This window comes from Furipterus horrens, unplaced genomic scaffold, assembly GCF_987537825.1.
Source record: "Furipterus horrens unplaced genomic scaffold, mFurHor1.1.pri manual_scaffold_5, whole genome shotgun sequence".
In the NCBI taxonomy this organism is placed as follows: domain Eukaryota; kingdom Metazoa; phylum Chordata; class Mammalia; order Chiroptera; family Furipteridae; genus Furipterus; species Furipterus horrens.
The window spans coordinates 151,132,758-151,158,457 of NW_028327175.1; the positions used below are offsets into that span (position 1 = coordinate 151,132,758).

A 25,700-nucleotide genomic window follows, 5' to 3' on the forward strand; every position below is an offset into this window, starting at 1 on the left:
CCAACAGCAATCAAGGCTCAACTACAATAGGAGGACACATAAGACCCACACAAGGCACATTCCTAGAGTATCCAACTCAGGTGACCAGAGAAATTGTGCCACCAGACCCCATAGGACACCCACTACACAAGGCAACTCTAGAAAGACCAGAGACATAGCAGCTCTACCTAATTCATAGAAACAAACATAGGGAGGCAGCCAAAATGAGGAGACAAAGAAACGTGTCCCAAATGAAAGAACAGGACAAATCATCAGAAAAAGAACTAAAGAAAATGGAGACAAGCAATATACCAGATACAGAGTTCAAAACACTGATTATAAGGATGCTCAATGATCTTAATGAAAATATCAACAAAGAGATAGGAAATATTAATATAGAAATAATAATGTAGAAAATATAAAAAAGAACCAGTTAGACATGAAGAGTACAATGACTGAAATGAAGAATATATTAGAGGGAATCAACAGTAGAATAGATGAAGCAAAGAATCAATTTAGTGATTTGGGTGATAAGGTAGCAGAAAACATCCAATCAGAACAACAAAAAGAAAAAAGAATAAAAAAAGTAAGGATAGTTTAAGGGGCCTCTGGGACAACCTCAGGCATACCAACATTCACATCATAGGGGTACCAGAAGGAAAAAAGAAAGAGCAAGGAATTGAAAACCTGGTTGAAGATATAATGATGGAAAAGCTCCCTAACCTGGTGAAGGAAATCACATATACAAGTCCAGGAGGCCCATAGAGTTCCAAACAAAATGAACCCAAAGAGATCCACATCAAGACATAACATAATTAAAATGACAAATGTTAAAGACAAAGAGAAAATCTTAAAAGCTGCAAGAGAAAAATCAATTAGTTACCAACAAAAGAGCCCTTATAATACTGTCAGTGGATTTCTCAACAGAAACTTTACAGGTCAGAAAGGATTGGTACAAAATACAGTCATGCCTCAGTACTCGTTGGCTTCAGAACTCCTCAAACCCTGTACTCCTTGCATTTTGACAAGAAAAAAAAAAATGTTTCAGCACTCAGTGCTTTCTTGGGAGTCATCACACTTGCTAGAACTAGTATGAGTCATGACTCCACCCCACAAAAGAAAATGTTTCATTGTTCAGTACTCGTCAGTTTTGGCACTTGTCACAAGTTCTGGAATGAATTAATGGCTAGTACCAAGGTACCACTGTATTCAAAGTGATAAAAAGCAAGGAAATACAAGCAGGACTACTCTATCCAGCAAGACTAAAACTGAAGGAGGAATAAAGAGCTTTCCAGAGAAGAAAAAGCTCAAGGAGTTCATTACCAAAGCAGTATTACAAGAAATGTTACAAGAACTTCTTGAAGAAGAAATAAAGAAAGAAAGAAGAAAAAAAAGAGAGAGAATAAGAGGAACATAATTATAAAGAATGAAATGGCAAGAAGTATGTATCTATAAATAATTACTTTAAATGTAAATGGATTAAATGCTCCAATCAAAAGACACAGGGTAGATGAATGGATAAGAAACCATGATCCATATATATGCTACCTACAAGAGGCCCACATTAGAACAAAAGATACACATAGACTGAAAGTGAAGGAATGAAAAAAGATATTTCATGTAAATTGAAATAAACAAAGAAGCTGGGGTAGCAATACTTATATCCAACAAAATAGACTTTAAAACAAAGGCTATAACAAGAGAACAAATAACTCAGCAATTCAATTTCTGGGGCTTTACCTGAAGAGACCCAAACACCAATTCTAAAAGATCTATGCATTCCTGTGTTCACTGCAGCATGATTTACAATAGCCAAGATATGGAAGCCACATTAGTATCCATTGATAAAAAAGGATAAAAACGGGATGGTACAATGGACTATTACTCAGCCATAAAAAAAAGAATAAAATCTTGCCATCTGCAACAATATGGATGAACAAAGAGGATATTATGTTGAGTAAAATAAATCAGATTGAGAAAGACAAATGCCATATGATTTCACTTATATGTGAAATCTAAAAAAAAAACACACACAAAACAAAAAAACAAAACAGAAACAAACACATTTTGATGGTGACCAGATGGCAGGGGAGTTGAAAAGGGAAAGTGACTATGAAGTACAAATTGGTATTTATAAAATGGTCATGAGGATGTGAAGTACAGCACAAAAAATATACTTAATGATAATGTAATGACAATGTATGGTGTCAGATGGGTACTAGATTTATTGGGGTGACCTCTTCATTAGTTCTGTAATGGCTAATCACTATGTTGTCTACCTGAAACTAAAATAATATTGTATATCAACTGTAAATGAAAAAAATTTTAATGTCTATTCAATTAACCTCTCCACAGAACTTATTATACTACCTTTGATCATGAATCTCGTTTGCATCCCCCAATATTAAGTCACAAAGGCTAATTTCAACCATTTCTATTTTTACTGTCAATCTTTCTTACATTTTCTTCTTTATCTCTGCGTCACATTTTTCCTAATATATAACAAATACATACTACATATATCCATGTATGTGTGTATATATTTTAATAACGTTTTGTCTGTTTTCCAAATAAATTATGCTAATTTTTTTTACTTAGGCCAAAAATTAAATCTTAGCTGAAAAAATATTAAATATATTTTTTTCACAGTAATTCATGTAACAGAATAGCATCATTAGAAATATAGTATTAGAATTATATGGTTTGAAAAACAGATATGTATTGTAAAGTGCTTCTTAATCAGAATATATAAAGCAAGCACCTCTAAGGAACCAGCATACACATAAAATCAGGGAAAATAAATAAAACATTTGAAACTGTGTACACATTTTGAAAAATGTCTATGAATTAGTCTTAAATATCCTGTCATTATATAAATTTTTGTGTATAACTGAACAGACATCTATCGAGCCTCTGCATTTATAATATAAAAATTTCTCCCTGCAATATTACTTTTATAAAAATGAAACATTTTAGTAACAGTGCATTCTAATATGGCAGCAGTTTTCAACATTGTTCATCTCATGGCATACATAATTCTGCAGCACACCAAAACATATTTATATTTCTTGGCAATCTAACAAAAAAAAGATAAGTATAATTTTGATTCATTTACATCAGATGGCTATTATTGTGTTGGTTCTCATTTTTTTATTTGACAATCTAAGAGAAAAGAGGTCAGCACTCCTGACTAAATAGTCAGACATTGTATGTTTTAAAAATTCTTGAGGCACATCAGTTGAAAAATCGTTGTAATATGGCAATCTTAGGAAATGCTAAGGGTGGAGCTATAGCGTACAGGCACTGTGTGGGGGAGGGGAGCCAACTCTTTCAGATTCGTCCAGGAATCTCCTAGTTTGACCACTGGAGGCCTGAAAAAGCTTTTAGTCCTCGGCAAACTGGGACAGTTGGGTCACTAGAGCATGGCGACCTGTCTCTTGGTCATTTGGGAGAATTTCCGTATATTCTGAAACAAGCATTTCAAAATCCTCTTTGAAATGTCTGAGCCAGGTTTATATTCCTGTTCAAAGGTTAGGATAGGAGATTGCAAGCAGTATTCCAGAAATACTGACTCCTGGAAGTGAAATTGTGAGAATGCCACTTAGGATGCTGAGAAAGAGAAACAAGGTTGCGGTAGCCAAATGTAGGGTAGCTGACGCAGGCACTGTTGTGCTTCTAAGCCTAAAACATCTGCATGGAAAATTAAAAAGTTCAAGTAATTGGCCACTTTTTTTTTTTTTTTATAGACATGGCTCTAAACTTTATACACTTAGCCTGAGTACCCTGAACATGACATAGACTGGTTAAGAGAACAGCCATAGATTCAAATCCCAACTCTATCACTTATTGGCTGTATGCCTTTGGGAATTCGAAGAGTTTACTTAAACTCTCTAATTCTTAGTTTCCTTACCTTTAACACAAGATCATTGTAAAATAAAATAAAATAAATAATAATAAGAGATAAAAATGTAAAAAGATTTAGTATCTGTACCTGGAATATAATAAAGTGCTAAAGTATGCCATTATAGTTGTGTATTTTTTTCACTATTACCTGAGTATGATAGCATTATGTAGATATATCTTGAGACTAATTAGGAAATCATAGTTCCTTATTATAATTGTGCATCCATGACAGACAAAAGACTATCTTTAATGATACAACCATTAAAAAAAAGTCTTATAAAACTTTAATTGCTAAAGTAAATATATAGGAAATAACCTTTATCTCTTTCTCCTACTAGAGTAGGAGAGTCACGTTTTCTATGAATGTGGCTTTACCCACCCCAAGCTCCATGGCCTCTACAGATGTTACCAAGAAAAAGAAGGAAAATAAAATTAAATTTTTCCAAAAATCAAGAAGAGAATATTAAGGCAATGGTAATCAGGTAGTTAAATAACAATATGTTATGAAGAAAAAGAATGGAAGGAATTGATTTTGAGTTGTGCTTTTCAGAAAAGCAAAGAGAAATTATTGGGAAAGAGATTGAGCAATTCATTAAGGGCATACATATTTCCTGTACTTCCTCTTCCCACCACAACCGCAGCCTCCCACCACACTTTCTTTCTCTGATTAGAAAAGTTATTGAGAAAATAGGAGCCTGAATTACCAAGTTTGGAAGCATGGTTTATAGTCACTTAAAAGACTGGCAAGCTGCCATTTATTTTAGCTATGAAAACTGAACAAGATAACATAATATGTTCAAGATGTTATTTTTTTAATATAAATTAAATGATAAAACAAAAGTATTCCAATTAATACACTTTAGTTCTTTTGATTTTTTATGTCATAATTAAACATAATATATAACTTTAATTTATTATTATATATACTTGAATCTGGTAGATAAATATTTCTGATTCAGTAGAGCTTCTTTAGTAGGAAAAAACTGCTGCTGAGGTCTTGAACTAAGAGGTCAGAAAAAATTTAAAGAGAACAAATGTGTATTAAATACCTCTGCATGCTTCGCTATATACATTATCTCATGAATAGTCACACTATCTCTGAACTTATATTAGTCTCATTTAAAAAAAAATAGAACCAGAGAAATTAAATAATTTCCAAAGTCACAAAACTAATAATAATTGTTACGCTAGCTAATATTTATTGTATTATCTCATCAATTCATAAAACCCTATAGATTGGATGCTATTATTTTGCTCAGTTTTAAAAATGAGAAAACAAGGTAAGTTACTTGCCTGGAGTCACACACACAGCTGGCAAGTGGATCTACTAACATTAACCCACATGGTCTGCCTGTTAGTGTTTGCTCCTTCCCTATGCCATTCTGTATATCTTACAAGCACCATTTAATTCATTCCTGACAAAGGAAAATGCTTTGAATACAATTCTACACAGAGGTGGTGCTCAATGAATATTATTTTTAGACTGAATCTTTCTTGTTTTTTCTCCCAAGGAACTCATAAGGAGAATGAGTTTGGACTGTGTAATAATTTCCTGTCACTTCCTTTTCAATTGGGTACTGTACTTCAAATGGTGACAGAATGGCAGTGTTATTATTCACTATTATCCCATTTATTTATCCCACAAATATTCTATGAGCCCTAGATTATGATCTTACTGATGAAATAAAACCATAAAGAAATCAACCATGGAGTAAGTATTAATAATCTGCTAGCAAGGAATACTTCACAGGGCCCCAATAATTACCAGAGTGAGGGTTTTGTTGTTGTTGTTGTTGTTGTTGTTGTTGTTATTTGAAATCAACTCAAATCTTTTCTTTATTTTATGTTTATCTATATTTTGCTTGGCTTCATATAGTCCCCACAGGACCTACATGGGATAGGAGGCTAAGTCTGCCTTCACAGACAAGGGGACAGTTACTTGTAGCTATCATGGTACTTGCTTAAGCTCACAGAACCTACATCTCCTGACTTGAAGCCTATTGGCCTCTCCATTAGCTGACAATTTCCTTCTAGTTGCATGAATTCAAAACCTATTGCCAAATCAGAGTCAGATACATTCCCCAGATCTGAGCCTGTTTTCTGACCCAGAATCCATTAACTAAAGGGAAATCTGGGAATCCAGGAGAAAGGACATTGCAACAAACACTATGACAAGTAAATAATTATACCCTGAATCTTTACCCAAAGAGAACCATGGCAGTATTTAGGTAATAGTACATTGGGGTAAGCAGGATATGTTTGAACCATTGTTGGACACTGGATACAAGCTGACATTGTTAACTAGGAACCTGAAGCATTTACATGGTCTTCCCTTATAGTGGGGTCATTTGGGAAGTGCCCAGGTAATGTATGGGGGATCATGGCCCAGGTCTGGCTCACAGTGGGACCCACTCAACAGTCATTTCCCCCAGTTGCTGGCATTTAATTGGAGCATACATACGTGTTAGTTAGCATAACCCCCTACAAATTGTTCTTCAGACAGTAGAGTAAGAGTTACCATGGCAGGGAAAGCCAAGGGGAAGCTCTGTAAACCCACCATCACCAGCACCACCAGCCAAAAGAGTAAATCAAGACCAATATCTAGTTAACTGAAGACCATGAGTTCATAGGGGAGGAGGAACAGGTTTAGCTATTGAAAGGTTCCAATAACATGAACCAAATCAAAATCTATTTCACAAGTTGGTAAAGCTCTCTCCTTTGCAACAAAAATTTGGGGAGTTAATTTTGTCTTTTTCTTTCTTTATATCCTTAGATATTCTTCCGACACAATCAAATTATAAATCTTAGACAACATCAGCTAATATTTTTCTTTTTAAAAATTCATTTTTTATCTCTAGGAAATGTGAATATGATGCTATTACTTACTTTTCATTAGTTTTAGGTCAGAGAGAACTTTGGATATGTACTCACAAAGGCTTTATCTAGAGACCATGAGTAGAAGTAAAACCCTGTGAAATTTTAAATGGTTGGTCCAGAGTTTGGGGAAAATACCCAAATCATACGAATGGCATAATGATTCAATTTCCCATATAGAAAGAATAATCTTAAAAGAAATTTTGTCCTAAAAGAAGTGATTTGTGATTTTGTCCTATGTTCTGAAAGGAATATCATTCATGCATAAACACATATCTACATTTTTTTTATTACTTTAGACAAGAATGCAAAATGATTATTCAATGTATTTGTACCTACAGGTTCAAAACTATATTAAGCTTTCTAGGGAATATTAAATATTAAATATATGCTATATGCTCTCAAAGAACTAACAAGTAACCTGCTTATTTAGATTACTATCTGAGTAGTGTTAGGGTATGTAGTTAAATTTAAAATGAACTTTGAGTTCTAAAAGCACTAAAAATAATTACAGAAATATAAAAGTGTGGTGTCAGACTGAGTGGATCCAACCCCACATGTCCTCGCTATGTTGCTTTAGTTGGTCGTTTCATGTCACTGAGCTTTACCTTCCTTCTCTGTAAAATAAGTTTTGTGAACTTTAACTGAGGTCAGATAAAGCACTTAGCACAGACCCTGGCACACAGTAAGTAATCAGTGAATATTACCTACTAATTTTCTTATTATTGATCATGGGGGAAGTCGTCTCAAGTAAAATAGAGGAATATTGGTAGTCAACAAATTAGGTTCTTTCAGACACTGAGAAAAAACTTCGAAGCTGAGGTCCTTTTCAAATTCCCTACCAGCAGCTCCTACAAATACTGAGTCTGTTGACATTGAACATTGGATACAATTAATATAGTACAACACAAAAGCATGCCCCAACCCCAAAAAAATCTTCTCAAGCCTTAAGCCCCCTACTTTTCCTCTCCTATAACCAAGATGATCATCAATCATCCTACTCAGTTTTCTTCAATCATGCCTTATCTTAAAAAAAAAATATGTGCTTTATAATCTACTTCTTACTTCTACTGTGACTTCATGACCAGGGTCCTGGTGAAAGAAGGTGTAAAGCAGCAGGATGTTTAGAACATGAAAAGCTCACCACAGCCCTGCCTAACCGACTGATACAGAGGGGACCACTTCCTAACTTAGTAAGAAGTGACAGATGTCAGTCACATGCAAGTCTCATACTCTCCCCTCCCTCTTCCCTTTTGTGTGCTTCAGAGACAGACACTGATATGAAAAGACTCCCTGTGCCTTGAAAGAAAACATGACGTGCATTGTTAAAACATGTTTATCCTTTCAAATATTTTGATTCACTGGCGGACAGTTTGCCAAAACACCAATTTCTGGTTAAGTGGCCATTGAAAGTAAACTGTTATTGAACATTCTCACTTCTTCTATTAACTAAATAATGAAGTAAACATTGGAAAAATTATGATTAACTCTTCAGGCTTAGAAAACTTATAGTGATCAGGTTTCTTACCTACAACAATGCCATAGGAAAAAAACAGGAAGTAGATATTAGGGGCAAAACCACTCAACATTAGGCCTCCGGCAACCATGAAGCCGCTGAATATCGTCACAGGTCTGGCTCCAAAAGATGAGACACAGAGGCTGCAGATAGGACCTAAAAAAATAAATAAATGAAACTTTCACTTATTTAACAGTTATCTCCTTTTCATAGTCATATTATCCATCTCATCATAAGCTTAAAATGATTCTTTCCATCATAAAATTATAACACTAAAATAATAAACAATATATACTATGTATTTACTATGAGACACTATGTGTGAATACTTCATATAAACAACCTATTTAATTTTAATCCTACTGCAACCCTAGGGGGAAGATACTTCGGTTATCTTCTCTTTTTTTTTTAATAAGGAAATTAAAATTTCAGGATGGTAAGAAAACATAGTTAAGAAATGGGGGTTCTGGAGTCAGACTTTCTTCAAACTTAAGCTCTACTCCTTTCTGGCTCTTTGACTTCAGGCACCTTATTTGATTTTCATGCCTCGGTTTCTTCCTCTGAAAATTAAACCAATAATAGCAGCCCCCTCATAGCTGTTAGTGAAGACAAATGAGAGCAGAGATGTAAAGCTGATCACAAGGCCTGGCACAAGTGCCCAATCAGTGCTTGTTCTTCAATGATGCGAGTGATGGTGGCAGCCACCAGAACAGCAACGGTGTAAAATCCCAGTTAGTCTGACTCCTGAGCACATGGTCTTAACCCGCAAATGCTGAGGATTTTTGTCTCTTGTGTGTCCCATGAATGCCTTCTACCCAGAGTTTCTTTCCAGCATAAGGTTGGCCAATCATATAATTGGTGATGAAAACAGATGTGTTGATTGACTGAATACAAACAATAGCAACCCTGTAGAGGAAAGAGGTGGGGATGAGGTAGTTATGCTCTTCCTAGAGAATATTCTGACAGGTGAGACCAAGTAGAAAAGCACCCTACTCATCCAGGTATGGGTCTGTCTGTACCACTGTCCTCCATCCCATATATAACCTGGAATCTGGGGAAGAAAGCACACTGTTGATTGACAGGCAAAAGTGACCATTGCCTGGACCTGTTCCCTGCATAGGTGGGCAACTCCTCATGAGATAGTATTTAAGTGCTAGTGAAATTCTTTCCCACTAGCACTGTACCTGGAAAGCACCTATGATTACAGAGCTTAGCATATTAGAACTAAAAGGATATTAAGGGTTATTCAGCCCAATAGTCTCATTTGCATGGAAGGGAACTGAAGAGCAACAAGGCTGTCCAAGCCCAGGGTAGAAGAAAGAGCTCAGGCTTTGGAAGCAAAGAGAAGTATACCTTAATTGAGTTGACAACAACCCTTCAACAATAAAGTACAAGTTATTATCTCCATTAAAAAGCACACTCCCCAGATGGCTAACAATAGACAATAGTGTTAGCAAGGATGTAGAGCAATTAAAACTCTTATAAACTGCTGACATTTACCTCCTAAAGATGAACACAGCACACTGTATAACCCAGAAGTTCCACTTCTATGTATACATCAAAAAGAAACCAATAGATACACACAACAGAAATACCTACCTCAAAAGTTATCTACATAAATGCTCATAGCAGAACTATTCATAGTAGCCAAAACTCAGAAACCCAGATGTTAATCAGCGGTAGAACGGATAAGTAAATTTTGGTATGGATTATTGCATGGCAATGAGAATGAAGGACCAGCAACTACACATAGCAATACAGATGTATCTCACAAACATTACGGAGTGAAGGGCACCAAACATAAAAAAGTACACATCATGTAATTACCATTATAAAAAATACCCCCAAAAGACAAAACTAATCTATGATTAGAAGCCAGAATAGCGGTTATCTTTGGTAGGAAGTGAAGTGTTATAGCCAGAAGGGAGGATAGCCCAACTTCCATAGCACTGCGAATGTTCTGTTTCTTGATGTAAATGTGCTCATTTCGTGGGTGTATTCACTTTGTGAAGATTTCATTGGGCTATACTCTCATGATATATAGACTTTTCTTTACATATATATTTATTTTTTACTTCAATTTAAAAAATGTTTTAAGAAACCTCAGATGAAGAAATGATGCAATCTGCCCACAGTCTCATTGTAAGTGGTAGAGCCAGAATCCAATGACCCCCAAGCCCAGCAGTCTTGCCAATTACAGTAGTCACCCTAATCCATAGTTTCCCTTCCCACAGTTTCAGTTACCCTCAGTCAACCATGGTCTGAAAGCATTAAGTGGAAAATTCCAGAAATAAACAATTCATAAGTTTTAAATTGTATGCCATTCCGAGAAACATAATGAAATATCTTGCCATCCCACTTTGTCCCAATGAAGAGCTGAATCAACCCTTTGCCCAGGGTATCCACTCTGTATATGCTATTAGTCACTTAGTGCCATCTTGGTAATCAGATTGACTGACTCGGTTTTGTAAGTGTTCAAGTAACCCTATTTTCTTAATAATGACCCCAAAGCTGTTCACATAACTATTATTATAATATATTGTTACAATTGCTCTATTTTATTATTATTGTTACAATTACTCTATTTTATTACCAGTTACTGTTATCTCTTAATGTGCCTAATTTATAAATTAAACTTCTATGGATGTATAGAAAAAACATAGTATATATAGGGTTTGATGCTATCTGTGGTTTCAAGTATCCACTGGGAGTCTTGGGACATATCCACCACAGATAAGGGAGAACTACTGTACCAGAGAATCTCTTAAGTACACATTTAAGGCCAGGTTAGGACCACTGAGATAACACATAGCTTTCAATGCCTGTGGCTGTCTCACATTCCTCCCTGGTCATGAACTGGCCCCTGCATTTCAGGTTGCCTAGTATGAGCCATTACAGAAGAATACACTGATATATTTATATGACAGAGGGCAATATTCTGTGGCAATGTTTTAAAAGGAAAATACATTTGAAATACCAATTTTTCCAGTAGTTGAGCTGTCTGTAGACCCAATGAGAAATATTTTAGATACTTCAAATATAGAAATGAGTTTAAGATTCAAATCTCATAAACGGTTGTCTGACATCATAAAGGCATGCCCTTTCTCTGTTGTTTACCAAACTGCATTGACATTGAGAGTCAGTGTTTACAAATTTAACCAGCACAGAAGAATTAAAACACAGAGATTATTATGGGCATACTTGAAAATTTTCCTGTTTCATCCAAAAAGTAAGACTTCAAGTCTATGCTCCTTAGTGCATGTTATTAACTCCATAAGGAAATCTAGACTTTGGAAGGCTAGGGGTGAGAATTAAGAGTAATAATTTCCTTATCATGTACAACCAAACTCATTATTTTATGAAATACGTAATTTATTATCAATTATGTAATAAATTCTTAAAGCATTTTTGCCTGTTACATGAATCTTTGAAAAAAGTTATGCTTAAGAAAAGAGTAGAAATTCTTTAACAGATGAAAACAGCAAACTGAAAACTGTTTTAGAAAATGCTCTGCTTTCACACTGCCACCTGCTGCTTACATAGAGAAAAGCTGACATCATTTTTAAAATTTTATTTTTATTTAGGTGTAGTTGGTTTACAATCTTATATTGGTTATAGTAGTTTCAGGTGCACGATACAGTGATTCAACCTTTTTAAACCTTAAAATAGGATCACCCTACTAAGTCTTGTAATCATCTGTCACTGTGTAAACTTATCACAATATTGTTGACTATATTCCCCTTTCCCTTTTCACCCATTCCCCCACCCACTCTCTTCTGGTAACCATCCCTTTGGGCTTTGTTTCTATGAGTCTGTTTTTGTTTTGTTTATTTGTTTTGTTCTTAGATTCCACATGTAAGTGAAATCGTGTGGTATTTATTTTTCTCTGTCTGATTTAGTTCACTTAGCACATATGCTCTAGGTCCCATCCACATTGTCACAAATGGCAAGGTTTCATTCTTTTTCATTGCTGTGTAATATTCCATTACATATAGCTATCACATCTTCTTCACCCATTCATCTATCAATGGACATCTGGGTTGCTTCCATATCTTGGCTATTATAAATAATGCTGCAGTGAACATAGAGGTGCATATATGTTTTTGAATTAATGTACTCATTTTTTGGGGGGGGGCATAAATACCCCAAAGTGAAATTTCTGGGTAGAATAATATACTGATTTTTAGTTTTTGAGGAATCTCCATACTGTTTTCCACAGGGTCTACACCACCAACAGTACACAAGTGTTTCCTTTTCTCTGCATCTTCGTCAACACACGTTATTTGTTGACTTTTTGATAATAACCATTCTGACTGGTGTGAGGAAATATCTCATTGGTTTTGATTAGCATGTCTCTGATGATGATGTTGAGCATCTTTTTATATGTCAGTTGGCCTTCTGTCTGGCTTCTTTGGAGAAATGTCTTTGTATGTCCTCTGCCTATTTTTTAAATGAATTGTTTATTTATTTATTTATTTAGCTATTGAGTTGTATGAGTTTATTATACATTTTGGATACCAATGCCTTATCAGATATATATCAGTTATGAATATACTCTCCCAGTCAGTAAGGTTGCCTTTTTGTTTTGTTGAAGGTTTCCTTCACTGTATATAAGCTTTTTAGTTTGATGTAGTGCCATTTGTTTATTTTTTCTTTTGTTTCCCTTGATCAAGAAGACATGCCGAAAAAGATATTACTCAGACTGTTAGATAGTTTACTTCCTATTTTCTTCTAGGAATTTTATGGTTTCAAGCCTTACATTTAAGTCGTTAACCCATTTTGAGTTTATTTTTGTATATGGTGTATAAGAATGGTGCTATTTTTGTTTTTTGGTGTGTTTTGTTTGTTTTTGCATGTACCTGTCCAGGTTTCCCACTGCCACTTGTTGAAGAGACTGGCATTACTCCAGTGTATATTTTTACCTCCTTTGTCATAGGCTAGTTGACCATATAAGCAAGGGTTTATTTCTGGGTTCTCTATTCTATTCCATTGATCTATGTGTTTGTTTTTGTGCCAGTACCACACTGTTTTGATTATTATAACTTTGTAGTATAGTTAAAGATCAGGGAACATGATGTCTCCAACTTTGTTCTTATTTCTCAAGATTGCTTTGGCTATCTGACACCTGTTCTGGTTCCATATAAATTTTAGGATTATTTGTTCTAGTTCCGAGAAGAATGACATTGGTAGTTTGATAGGAGTTGCATTAATTCTTCCTATCCATGAGCATGGTATATTCTCTCATATATTTGTATTGCCTTCAATTTCTTTCTTCAATGTCTTATAGTTTTCAGAGTAGACATTTTTCATCTCCTTGGTTAAGTTTATTTCTAGGTATTTTATTCTTTTTGATACAATTGTGAATGGAATTGTTTTCTTCATTTATCCTTCTGATTGTTATTAGTATACTGGAATGCAACACGAACATCTGACATCCTTTGTCTAATCCGGGACTTAAACCAGAAGGCAAAATAAACATATCAAAACCTAGTGCCATGGGCAATAAACACCAAAAGAAAGGTCCAGATTGTGTGTTTTGGGATTTCAGAAAAGGGAGATCACCATAGACCAAGAAACTGAGCCTTGAACTAGGCCATGAAGTATGATTATGTCCACAAAAAGGTGAAAATATATTCTAATGGAGGGAACAGAATCCTAATGTGGTTTTCCAATCTGTAATTATTATCAGACAACTTTGGGAAAGAAATTATTCCCTTTGGGGAATAAATTAACTTCCATACCCTCTGTCTTCCAAAAAGTTTCAGAATCCCAAAAGCAGTAGGATGGCCAGGCCTACTGCACTGAAGCTGTAGGCTGATGGTATAGTGAAAAATAAAATATAGCAGTAACCAGGTTATATGACTCCAGCAGAATAAGGACTTCCTAGCAGAGTAGAGTGGGTCCGTGAGAGTCCTACCCCTCCACTTATCATGTAGAGAGACCAACAAAAGAGCAGGTTTCTCAGTCCTTCCTCCCTCAGACCAGGAATTTTAAATTCATCATCTCCCTGAAGAAGAGAAAGGCACTAAGGAGCCTTGCCCAGTCAAATCCCTGATTCCATGTATAGTATTGTCTGCCTTGCTTGTTGCTTGGTTTGGCAGTATTATATAAAGATAGAGAAAAGCTTAACCAAAACCTGCCATTCTTCTCACCAATCCTGGAACTGCCTACCACACTGTGAACTGACCACTGTGAAGAATCTCTGTAGGAGGCAGAATTTCAGTCCTGCTTGAAAGAGGTAACAGTGCTTGGGAGTAAAATCATAAAGACATGATGATACCCAGCTCTGCCAGTACTCACAACTCATTCAGCAAGCCTGTTGAGCATACTGACTCACTAGAACCTAGGCACAGATTTACTGAGTCGTTAGCAATTTGAGGGCCTTTGGAGAAACAAAAGTTCTCCCTGCTGTTTCAGCAACTCTGTTGTCTGAAAAATGGCCCTACCCTTCTTGAACTTCAGTTTCCTTTCATTCTTTCTGTATTATTCGGGTTTCAGCCAGAGAAACAGAACCAGAAGAAGACATGCATTTATTAAGAGATTTATTACAATGAACTGGCTTATGTGATTGTGGGTATGTCTAGGCAAGTACAACATCCACAGTGCAGGGTATCAGAAGCAGATCAGAGCTTCTTGGCACAAGGAGCTGAAGTTACAGCCCACAGGCAGAAATTCTTCTTCTGGAAAAGTTCGTCTCTTCTCTTATGTTCTTTCAACAGATTGAATAGGGTCCACTCAGATAATCTAGGATTACTGTCCTTTCTTAAAGTCAACTGATTATGGAGTTTGAGCACACCCACAAAATACCTTCACAGCAACACCTACATTAGTGTTTGAATAACTGGGGAATGTAGCCTAGCCAAGTTGACATTGACCACCACACTTCCCAACAATCACAATCTCTCCTTCCCCAGACAAATATACTCCACCAGAATGTGCCATCTGCAGTGCAGACTCCAGGGGTTTGCCTACAAGAACTCTGCATGGCCCGCCCTCTCCATGACTGTCCACCTTACTCAGCCCATCCTCCCACAGGTCCCATCTAGCTCTATAAAACTCCAAAAATTGTCTTGTCCTTGAAATTCTCCTTGGTATTTGGGATGTCTCAAATTATCAGTAACTATTTTTTCTGTCTCTTCCCTGAGACTACAAATCTCTTAAAAACCAGATGATGTCTTCTATATTGGCATCCCTAACACAGAGGACTGGAGACTCTATGGGTGGATAAAATGATGGTGAGCTTGTTCTCCATGTATAACCCAGAAAGACAGGCTCCTTGATGCTCAGCTTTATGCACCCCAAGGATCATCTGCACAAACAAATAATTCAGGCCAGAGGAAGAAGTATTTTCTCCTCAATTACTGAAGTTTCGAAGAGAATGAATTAAGATTATGAAGAATGTAAAGTTAAGAATTGCATGTCTTTTTATAGTTCTAATTTGCTACTCTGAACTGCTGTCCAAATCTAGGTTTGTCAGAGACCTAGACTAGGCCTTTAAATTCCAGATATTTAGACATAATCTTGACAAAGTTCCAGCTCTCCTTCTTGCCCACTCTCCAGAAATGTCTTTGTCTTTCATCATGATGAGACCCCTTCACTTGTAGATTCTTTAGAAGTGCTTAAGAAAGTAATTTATTCATGAGTGATTCTGGTTCTCTAATAACCAGTATTTGTTGAGCACTTACCATATGCCAAGTAGCATCTCAATCGTTTTACATAACAATAATTTAAGGTAGGTACTTTTATTATCTCCAGTTTAAAGATAAGGAAACAGGCTTAACAGTTTAGAAAAACTGGGACTCAGGTGCCACTTTCTCTTAGAGAACAGGCTTCAGATTGGGTTGGTCACTAAACCTTGAGGACAGTAATGCCCATCTCAGTGCATCATTTTCAGGATCAGCTAAGATCAAGAACGTGAAAGAGGCTGGATTGAGCCAGGCACAGAGGGGCACTTAGTGAGAATGGAAGGGACAAGTACATGAAAATAGAATTAGTATGTTGCTTGTCGATTGTATTAGTTCTGCTGTGCCTCACTCAATTATGAAGTTCCGGAGGTCACATCACAGAACTAGATGACAGCTACTATGCCTTCCCTGGACAAAACTAAGGAAAGACAATAAGGGAGGATGAAAGAGAGGGAGAGAAACATCGATGTGAGTGAGAAACACCAGTCGGTTACCTCTTGTATGTGCGCCCAACTGGGGACCAAACCCGCAACCCAGGCATGTGCCCTGTCTATGAATTGAACTGGCGGCCCTTAGCTTTGTGGGATGATGCCCAACCAACTGAACCACACTGGTCAGGGTTGTTTGGTTATGTTTAGTTATCTTATCTGATGTGCCAGATGATCAAGGATTGGGTTCTTTTTTTAAAGAACACATTTATTCTCTCACAGTTCTGGACGTTAAAAGTTTAAATCAAGGGTCTGGCATTGTTTTTTAAGTCTTGTTTTTGTTGTTGCTTTTAACTTGGATGTATTTGTTTATTTTTACTTTATTTTTAATTATAGATGACATGCAATATTATATTAGTTTCAGGTGTACAACTTAGTGATTCAACATTTATATACCTTACAAAGTGATCATCACAATAAATCTAGTAATCATCTGTCACTCACTGTACATAGGTATCAATTGGAAGTAATTGTTTTGGTTTTGTTTCATTTCATTTTGTTTTGTTTTGTATTAAGAACACACCTTTAGGATTCAGGGAAGACAACATTTTAAAAAGGGAATGGCTAGTGCATTTTTTTCATGAAATTATTTTAAAGCTGGAAAGTACCTTACAAATCTCCACGTTCAATGCCCTTACTTTCTCCATAAGAATAAAGATTGTGATTTGCTCAACAAATCATGTCAAGTTCAGAGCACACAGGAAGAGACCCCAAGGCTAATGACGGAATCTACATCACTGTTTTAATACACCTGTAAATTGTGCCAACAAAGTTACAATAATAATCACTAAATATTACTGCAGAGTTGAAACTACTACTCCAGAAACTGAAGTGTCATATGATTTTAAGTGTTACGATGAAAATGAAAACCTCTCTGCTGTTCTCTGTAAAGATGATAGGAATCACTATTACATCAGATGGAAACATTTATCAAATATATTACTTTTGGAAACATTTTTATGAAGGTCAAACAAAATACATCATATATATCTTATAAATAGCACTATATTAAAATCCTTAATAGCATCATCCTTATGAGATGGGATTACCCTTTGCCATGTAAAAATTTCCTTATAAACGTGGCACAAATGTAGGACATGTGCTTTGATCGGTGTATCTCAATTAGAGAGACCTAATTATGAATCACGTAAGAATTCCTTACAGGACTACTGCTACCATTTGGTCCTTTGGTCACCAGCATTCACTGGACATACCTGAATCACTACCCTCTTTGCCTTGCGTCATTCTCACTCATGAAAGGGTGTGGACAGGAATGGTGTGTTTCCTGTCCTTTTTTTAATATTCAGCACCTAGCACACTGCTTTGCACATAGCAACAAATAAATGGATAAAGAAATGAATGAATAAATGAATGACTATCTTATGCAATTTCTGTATTTTCACACAAATTTATTACAGTGAGAGAGCAGTTCTATAATCTCAACGAAGGCAAAAGAACACATGTTATGCTTTAAAAACAAATAGCCTAGTGTGCCTTGCAGTGTCATGATGCAGAAAATGTAATTAAGTGGCTAATGAGTGAGGAGAAGCACAAGTTTATCCACTTACTTGCAAGCAAGCCAACTCCACTTGCGAGGGATCCGACCCAGGCTGTTTTCCCTTTTCCTTCACCAAAGGCATCCAGCCATTCTATGTACAGGACTCCGACTGCTACTGGGGACCCATAACACAGAAACTGTGTGAAGAAGGAGACAAGCACGATCACCCAGCCCCAGCCGCCATCAGGGGACTTCTTCATTTCCATTTTAAGGAGGTCCAGGTGTTTCTCTGAGGTATTAAACAAAAGCAAACAGAAAAGAAAAGCATATTTAAAGTGTGGCGGGACCCAGTATTTGGATTAAAAATATCTTCTAAATTAAAACATAAAACACCTTTTTGGAAAGTACATGTAGAAAAGCATAAAATATCATTGGCATATTAAGTTAATTTAAATTTTTTTTATTTATGAATTAAATAAGTAGTATATCTACATGGCTCAAAATTTTTTTTTAATTATAAAAAGGCATAGAGTGAAAGGTTTTTTTCCCAATCTTGTTGCCATTCACCGCATTCCCAGCCTTACCCAGCCACTAAAATCGCTGATTTTGGTTTCTTGTTACACTTTGGATTTCCCAGGAAGCAGATGCTTAGCAAGAAAGTTTTTGGGGAATGAAAGGGAATGGACAACAGAAGGAGAAGGTAAACTGGCCATGTGACATGAAGGAAGGGACTTTCTAAAATGAAGATGACCATTTAGAGTTGCCCGACTTGGGAGCTGGCCCATGTCGATCATTCCCTGGGTAAGGACCACCCAGGAAAGGGGCATGCATGGCTTTAGGAGAGGTAGCTCTCCTAAAAGAGACAATCAGTACCCACAGGGGCTGTCAGCCAAAGGCCATCTGCCAGCAGCCCTCTCAGCATTTAAGGCAAGGAGTCTCTCATATCTGGATGGTGTCTAGTGGGGAACTGGAGGCACATCACAATGTCCACCAACTTGAGTATCCTTTTGGAGCTTCTTTATGCATATACAAGCAAAACCAAGTAAATCACCTTAGATTTCTCTCTTTTTTGACAAAAAGCAGAACATCGTACATTGCATTCCATACTTTGTTTTAGTCAATTAACACCCATAGAGATTTTTCTCTATCAAAACTAGAGAGCAACCTTATTCTTTGTGTGTATATACACAAACATATATTCTTTATATATATATATATATATATATATATATATATATATATACACACACACACACACACACACAGTATATCACCATATGACTATAAACTTGCTTATTTATTTACTTATTGAATAGGCAAACAATTTACATGGTTCAAAAATGAAAAAAAAAATAACAAAGGTATAGAGTTTTCATCTACCTATTTTCTGCCTAACTCCCATATCATCTATGCTTCTTGTTTCTTTTATATCCTTCTAGAGTTTATGCATACATAAGTAACTCAAATACAGATTTCCTCTATTATTTTACACAAAATAGCATGTTATATACGTCCGCATGTCTTGCTTTTTATTTTTTTACTTGACGATATATTTTTTATTTATTTTTTAAACTTTTCACTTGACAAATATCTTGAAGACCCTTCACATCAATGCATAGTGATCTTCCTTATTTTTTTCTTTCTCCTATATTGTGTTCCAATATAGGACTTTTTCTGAACTCTTTAACCAGTCCCCTATGGCTAACAATGAAAAACAATGCTGCAGCAAATAACCTTCCATATACATGTAACTCTTTGCATATATGCGTATCTGTTAGGTAAAACCAAAAAAAAAAAAAAAAAAAGGAATTTCTGAGTCAAAGAGTATGTACATTTGTAACTGTAATTAGTATTAGTAAATTGGCTTCAAGTGATTGAATCAATTAATATTATCCCCAGCAACTTTGGGGGTGCTGTGAAAATTTTGGATTTCTGTCAACTTGTTGACTTTAAAAGAGTATTTCATTAGAGTTTTAATGTGCATTTCTTGGCATTCTCTGAAATGCCATTTGTAATTCCTATCTAATTCTTGGGTATATATGGTACATTTCTGGATTTTCTATCCTGTTCCATTTATCTATCTATTCACTCACCATTACCACATTAGTTTAATTACAAAGTCTTTCTAAAAAGTCTTTTAAATATATTGTAAGTTCTAGTGGGGTAAGTTTCTTTCTCTCTCCCTCCATCATTGTATTGCTTTTTGGTATTTTCTGAGCTCTTCTTGTTTATTTACTTTCCTATATAAATTTCAAAATCAGTTTGCCTGGGTCTAATAAAAAAAAAATATGATGGTGTTTACATGAGGACTGAATTAAATTTACATATTGATTTAAGGAAAATTAATACTTTTATGATTTGAGTCTATCTAAGAACATGGTGTTCCTTTCCATGTATTCAAATCTACTTTTGTGTTCTTAGTTTTTAAAGTTTTCCCAAACATATCTTTTAATTTTATCTTTAGATATTTTATCCTTCTGGCTAACATTATAATTGGGGTTACTTCTTTGATTTGTCTGTTGATGTCTGTGTATTAATTTTGTTATCCCACTACCTCACTAAATTATCTTATTTGCAGTAGATCTTTTGATAATTCTCTTAGATATATACAACATACAATAAAATATAGTTATATAACCATCTACAAACTGATAGTTTTATCTCCTTATTTTGAACTTTTATACTCCCAATTTTCTTCCTTTGTCCTTGCATTGAACAGGACACTCAGAATAATGTAAATAATAAGTGTACATCTTTGTTTAGTTCCTAATTTCAGCAGGATGCCCCCAAATGTCATGGTGTTCCTCTGAGGCTCAGATAAGTTTATTTCACAAAGTTAAGAGAGCATTCATATTTTTCTATTTTTGATTGATGTAAGGAATGCTTATGACATTTTATCAAATGCATTTCAAGTACTCAGGAAGATGATTATGATTTTCTCCTTATAACCTTTAATGTAATAAAATATGTATTTTCTACTATTAAAGTATCTTGAATTATTGGGTTAAATCTTTCTTGTTTAGTGCACTATTTTGATTATATCAGTCTACTTGGGGGCATTTTTAAATTCCTAAGTGAGATTTGTCTGTTTGTATTTTTAACTTTTACTAGGGTTTGGTATCAAAATAATATTTTAAACATTTTTGAAAATGTTTCTTTTTTTTCTAAGCTCTGAAACAGTATATGTGGCAATGTATTTGGAGGCCTAGGCCTGACCTTCCCGCTCCCAACAGAGTCTTCCACTTAATCCACATCTCCTGTTGTCCTTCATCATGCCAGGTTTATAATTACATTCAACAGAGTCTTCTTTGCTCAAAGATTTTGCCAATCCATTGCCTTAGCTGTGGTTTCATCAGATAATAGGTAAAGGCCTTAGGAATATCATTCATGCGCATCCAGAATTAGATGGTAAGACATCTGGCTACCTTTAAAGAGTCATAGTTACACCCATCAATTTACCTAAGCTTCAGTAAATACCCTTACTTTGACATTCAGAGCACTGGGCAAAAATCATGTCCCCACCTGCCACAGCCTTTGTCTGAATAACTTGGATATGTAGTAACTGAATATTTAATATTTTAATGTTTAATATTTCAATATCAAATAACTGAAGACTGAAAGATGTTACAATTCATGTATAACACTTTAAGGTCTAAAATCCAGTCTCTCAGACCACACTATGGTGTTAGAAGACAGAATACTCCAAACTTCCAAATATTAAAATCCTTGGAAGCAATCAAATATGACCCTTCATCAGAAGTTTACTCCCTCAAGTACTTACTCTATTATAAAAGCAAATAATATAATTCTGGTCCTTCTTATGACAATTTAGTACTTTGCAATTTTTGTTCAGAATCCCTTTTAAAGAAAATAGAGTCTTAATTCCCTAAATTAAATAATATGTGATAGCAATAGCCAAATATCTAATGAGACTAAAAGGTTGTGTAAAAAAAAAATGCATATGCATAGGAGCCCTGGCTGGGTGGTTCGGTTGGTTGGAGCTCCGTCCCATATACAAAAAGGTTGTAGGTTTGATCCCCAGTCTGGGCACACATGGGAGGCAACCAATTGATATTTCTCTCTCACATGCATGTTTCTCTCTCTCTCTCTTTCTCCCCCCTTCTCCTCGCTCTAAAATCAATAAACATATCCTCAGGTGAGGATTTTTTTTTAAATGTATATGAGATTCTCCTTCATTTAAATCTTCAAGTTATAGCACATTAGAAAATGTACACATTTGCAGAAGCAAAAAAAAAAAAAACAGAATCATGAAAAAGCCAATATTTTCTGGAGGGGGCAGAGTGAAAGGGTGAGGAGGGGTATTTTCCTTTTCAGTTTTCAGACCTAAGTGGACAGAAATGCCTTTATATGCCAAACACCTTTTCTTTGCCTTGCCTTGCCTTGGGTGACATTTCAACACATAGGGCAGGAGCCAGAGAAATTCTTCTCACAGTAAATAGTTCGGAGAACAAAACTTGGAAATACAATGCTCTCATGTGTATCAACTCTGACTAGAAAGACGAGTTTTTATAGTGTTGGCTAACAGCTTCTGACATTTAATTGTTTCATAGTTTGAGATACATGTAGTATTGATAGTACTTGGTGGAAAATACCATTTTGTGATTTGTTGTTTTCTGTCAGGGTAATAGCTTTCTCCTGTCATTTTATCTATTCCTCAGATGTCTCTCATTTGCTATTTCTCTGATATCCTATATTCTGTAAAGTGATTTCACTAGTAAACTAGTTTTTAGTTCCTGCCTTTTGTAGTGATATCCAGTTTCCTTTGGGGGATTTAGGTCTTCCTTATGGGTAAACTGCTGACGGGACTATTAATCAAGTTTCTTGATCTTGACCTGTAGAGTGGTACCTGACCCAAGCAAGGCCAGAAGGATCTCTCTCTTAGGACCCTGAATCTTGAGTGAACTCTATATATAATGAAAGAAAAGTATCTGGGCCCTGGCTGCTGTGGCTCAGTGGACTGAGCATCGGCCTGCGAGCCAAGTGTCGCTGGTTCGATTCCCAGTCAGGGCACATGACTAGGTTGCATGTCAGGTCCCCAGTTGGGGGCGCGAGTGAGAGGCAACCACACAGTGGTGTTTCTCTCCCTCTTTCTCCTTTCCCCTCTCTCTAAAAATAAATAAACAAATAATAAATAAATAAAATTATTTAAAAAAAAAAAAAAAAGTATCTGGAGTTTATTAATCCCAACAGTAGTTCATTGAAGAGACCTTCTTTCAGCTCCTTGTATCTTTATACCCTAGGGACACCCAAGCCTAGTTTCTCCAGCCTTACATTTCATCCTATCAGCTAACTTAGTAAATTATTTTGTTAATTTAGCTGGTATCCATTACTTTATGTGCAATAGAATAAACAAATTGTGAGTATGCAATAATTTCACATTGGTAATTTTACCTAGTCATACCCCACTTTGTCTGAAAAACATTAATTTGGGCCAAAAGTTAAGCTTCTGAGTAGAGTCTGTGACCACAAAACATGGGAAATGTAGATATGTCATATCTTTTCTTCCTGAAAATTTCATCTTATTACCCCTTTTATTTTTCATCTCTATGATCCAATATGATAAAATATCTTTTCTGCAATTCTTTAAAAAAAAAAAAAACTCTGTTAACTAAAATGTCCACTAACCCACTTATCCTAATATTTATAGAAATGCAGCACTTTAAAAGTAAAGTTTATTCAAAAAATTTTTGATCACTTACAATTTAAATTACATTTCACTAGATACCAAGGGAAATCAGAAGAATTTGCCCTCTAGGAGGCTATAATCCACTTAGAAAGGTATATAATATGTGCATAGAGGGTATAGGATTGAGCACCAAAAATGTGGATTAACATTAAATGTGTAGGAATCAGAAGGAAATGAAAGTAATCAAGTCAGGAGCAGAAGTGGAAGGTCTCATAAAGTAGGTTAGTTCTAAAGAACAATGGAGAGACTCATGACAGGGTGGCTCTGGCAAGCGTACAATATGAACATGGGTGTGGAATCAGGATAGGCCTGACGGATTTGGTGGAAAACAGGGGGCAGGTCCTACAGGGCTCACAGAAGAAAGAGAGAATAAAAAGATGGCCCCCTCAGTTGAAACTTAAGAAGAGCCTGAAGAAGCCTGTATTATTCACAGTTATATAATAAATCCTAGCATTAATAATCCATTTATATTATCTAAGTGGTGGATTTTTTTTCCTCTAAACAACAACAAACAACAACAACAACAACAAAAAAGATATATAAGTACCAGAAGGTATTGTTGCATTTGGACTAGTGTTTCATGAGTGTATTCAAAATTTGGGGCTCTTATTCATACAATTGTATGAAAATTTGCTTCTAGTCAACACATACATAGCAGTATACTCTAGTATACTTGAGAATTTGGAATCTTTTAACCAGAGTAAAACAAACCTGGACTCTGTGTGACAAGATATCTTATAAAACTCAAAACTAGAAACTATTTTGAGACCGTTGTAATTTATGGGCAATCTTGTCATGTAGGGTTTGATGGGATATCACAAAATGTTAACTTATGATTTAAGTATATTTCTTATCTTTAACTTAAAAATTAAATATATTCCACATATTATAAACCTCCCTTGAAGAAAAAAGCATAAAATAAAAATAATCGTAATATAAGATAGTATTATTCAATAAAATTTTATTATCATTAGTATAAAAGATAGCATAAGTCCTAAAGCTAGAATTTGTTGTTAAAGGAAAAAGAGAAATAGGCATTTTCCAAGACACTTTTTTCAGGAAATGAAAAGGACAGCTAATGAAAAGCTTTTTAGTCATGCTATAAAGCTTTTAAGTTCCAAAGCCTTAGACTGCATTTAGTTCTGTTCAAATAATCCCAGTCCGTTCTTACTTCCTCAACTCTACACTGGCTGAAAATTTCTATTCTCCCAGATGTAGGATGTCAGAATTGCATATTTGACATTCATGAACATTTAATGTTGACAGAGAAGCTTTCTCTCCCTGAAATGCATACATATGTACTATACTATTTCAGCAAATTCAGATGATTTACAGTTGTTTGATCTTATTTTCAGTTTATAATTCTGTCTTGCCTTTGTTCCACCAACAATAATCATTCTTTAATAACCCCTTTTTGAATATTATGTATAAATATCTCATAGAAGTTACATTTTTCACTTGAATTACGGAAGGAGGTAAAAATAGCAAATTTTTATTTGAATGTCAATCACTATCAAATTACTTGGTGCTGAAGCACTTTATTTTAATCAGGAGCCTAGGATCCTGTGACTACATCTAAGCTGAAAAAAATGGTTAATTCCAGGTTGATTTTGTCTTAATCTGGTCACCTGTGAGGTGTGCCAAAAGTCTAAATCATTCTGGGATCCTAACCTGCCTTCAGTTACATTTATGCCCCTCTTACTATACGGAAGGCTCTAACCTATGGGCCAGGACATGGACAGCTGAAACCCTCACGTGGGAATGAAAAGGCTGCTTGAATGGTTGGAATGGGGAGTGACTGTTAAAGGGGACAAAGTTTCTTCTGGGGGTAATGAACATGCTTTATATTATCTTAAATGCTTTAAAAGTAGATTGTGGTACAGATTACACAACCCTTGAATAAAATCCACTAAACTGTAACACATTAAATGGGTGAACTTTATCATACATGAATTATAGCTCAATAAAGTTGTTAAAATAAAACACATTAAAAAGCTACAGAAAATTATATTTTGTTCTGACTCCAATATTGGTAACAGGTTTTTCATAA

The 25,700-nt window shown here is 35.4% G+C and overlaps 1 protein-coding gene across 2 annotated transcripts in view; it reads right to left on the minus strand.

Annotated features, from left to right (window-relative positions):
- Positions 1 to 25,700, minus strand: part of SLC16A9 (solute carrier family 16 member 9) — a 66,832-nt gene that overhangs the window by 16,788 nt on the left and 24,344 nt on the right. For both annotated transcript variants that reach the window (XM_090278061.1, XM_090278062.1), the window contains exons 2-3: positions 18,014 to 18,232; positions 8,285 to 8,428 (exon numbers count right to left, since the gene is read on the minus strand). In XM_090278061.1, the coding sequence (XP_090134187.1) occupies positions 8,285 to 8,428; positions 18,014 to 18,209 (340 nt within the window). In that variant the 5' untranslated portion in view covers positions 18,210 to 18,232. The remainder of the gene's footprint in view (positions 1 to 8,284; positions 8,429 to 18,013; positions 18,233 to 25,700) is intronic.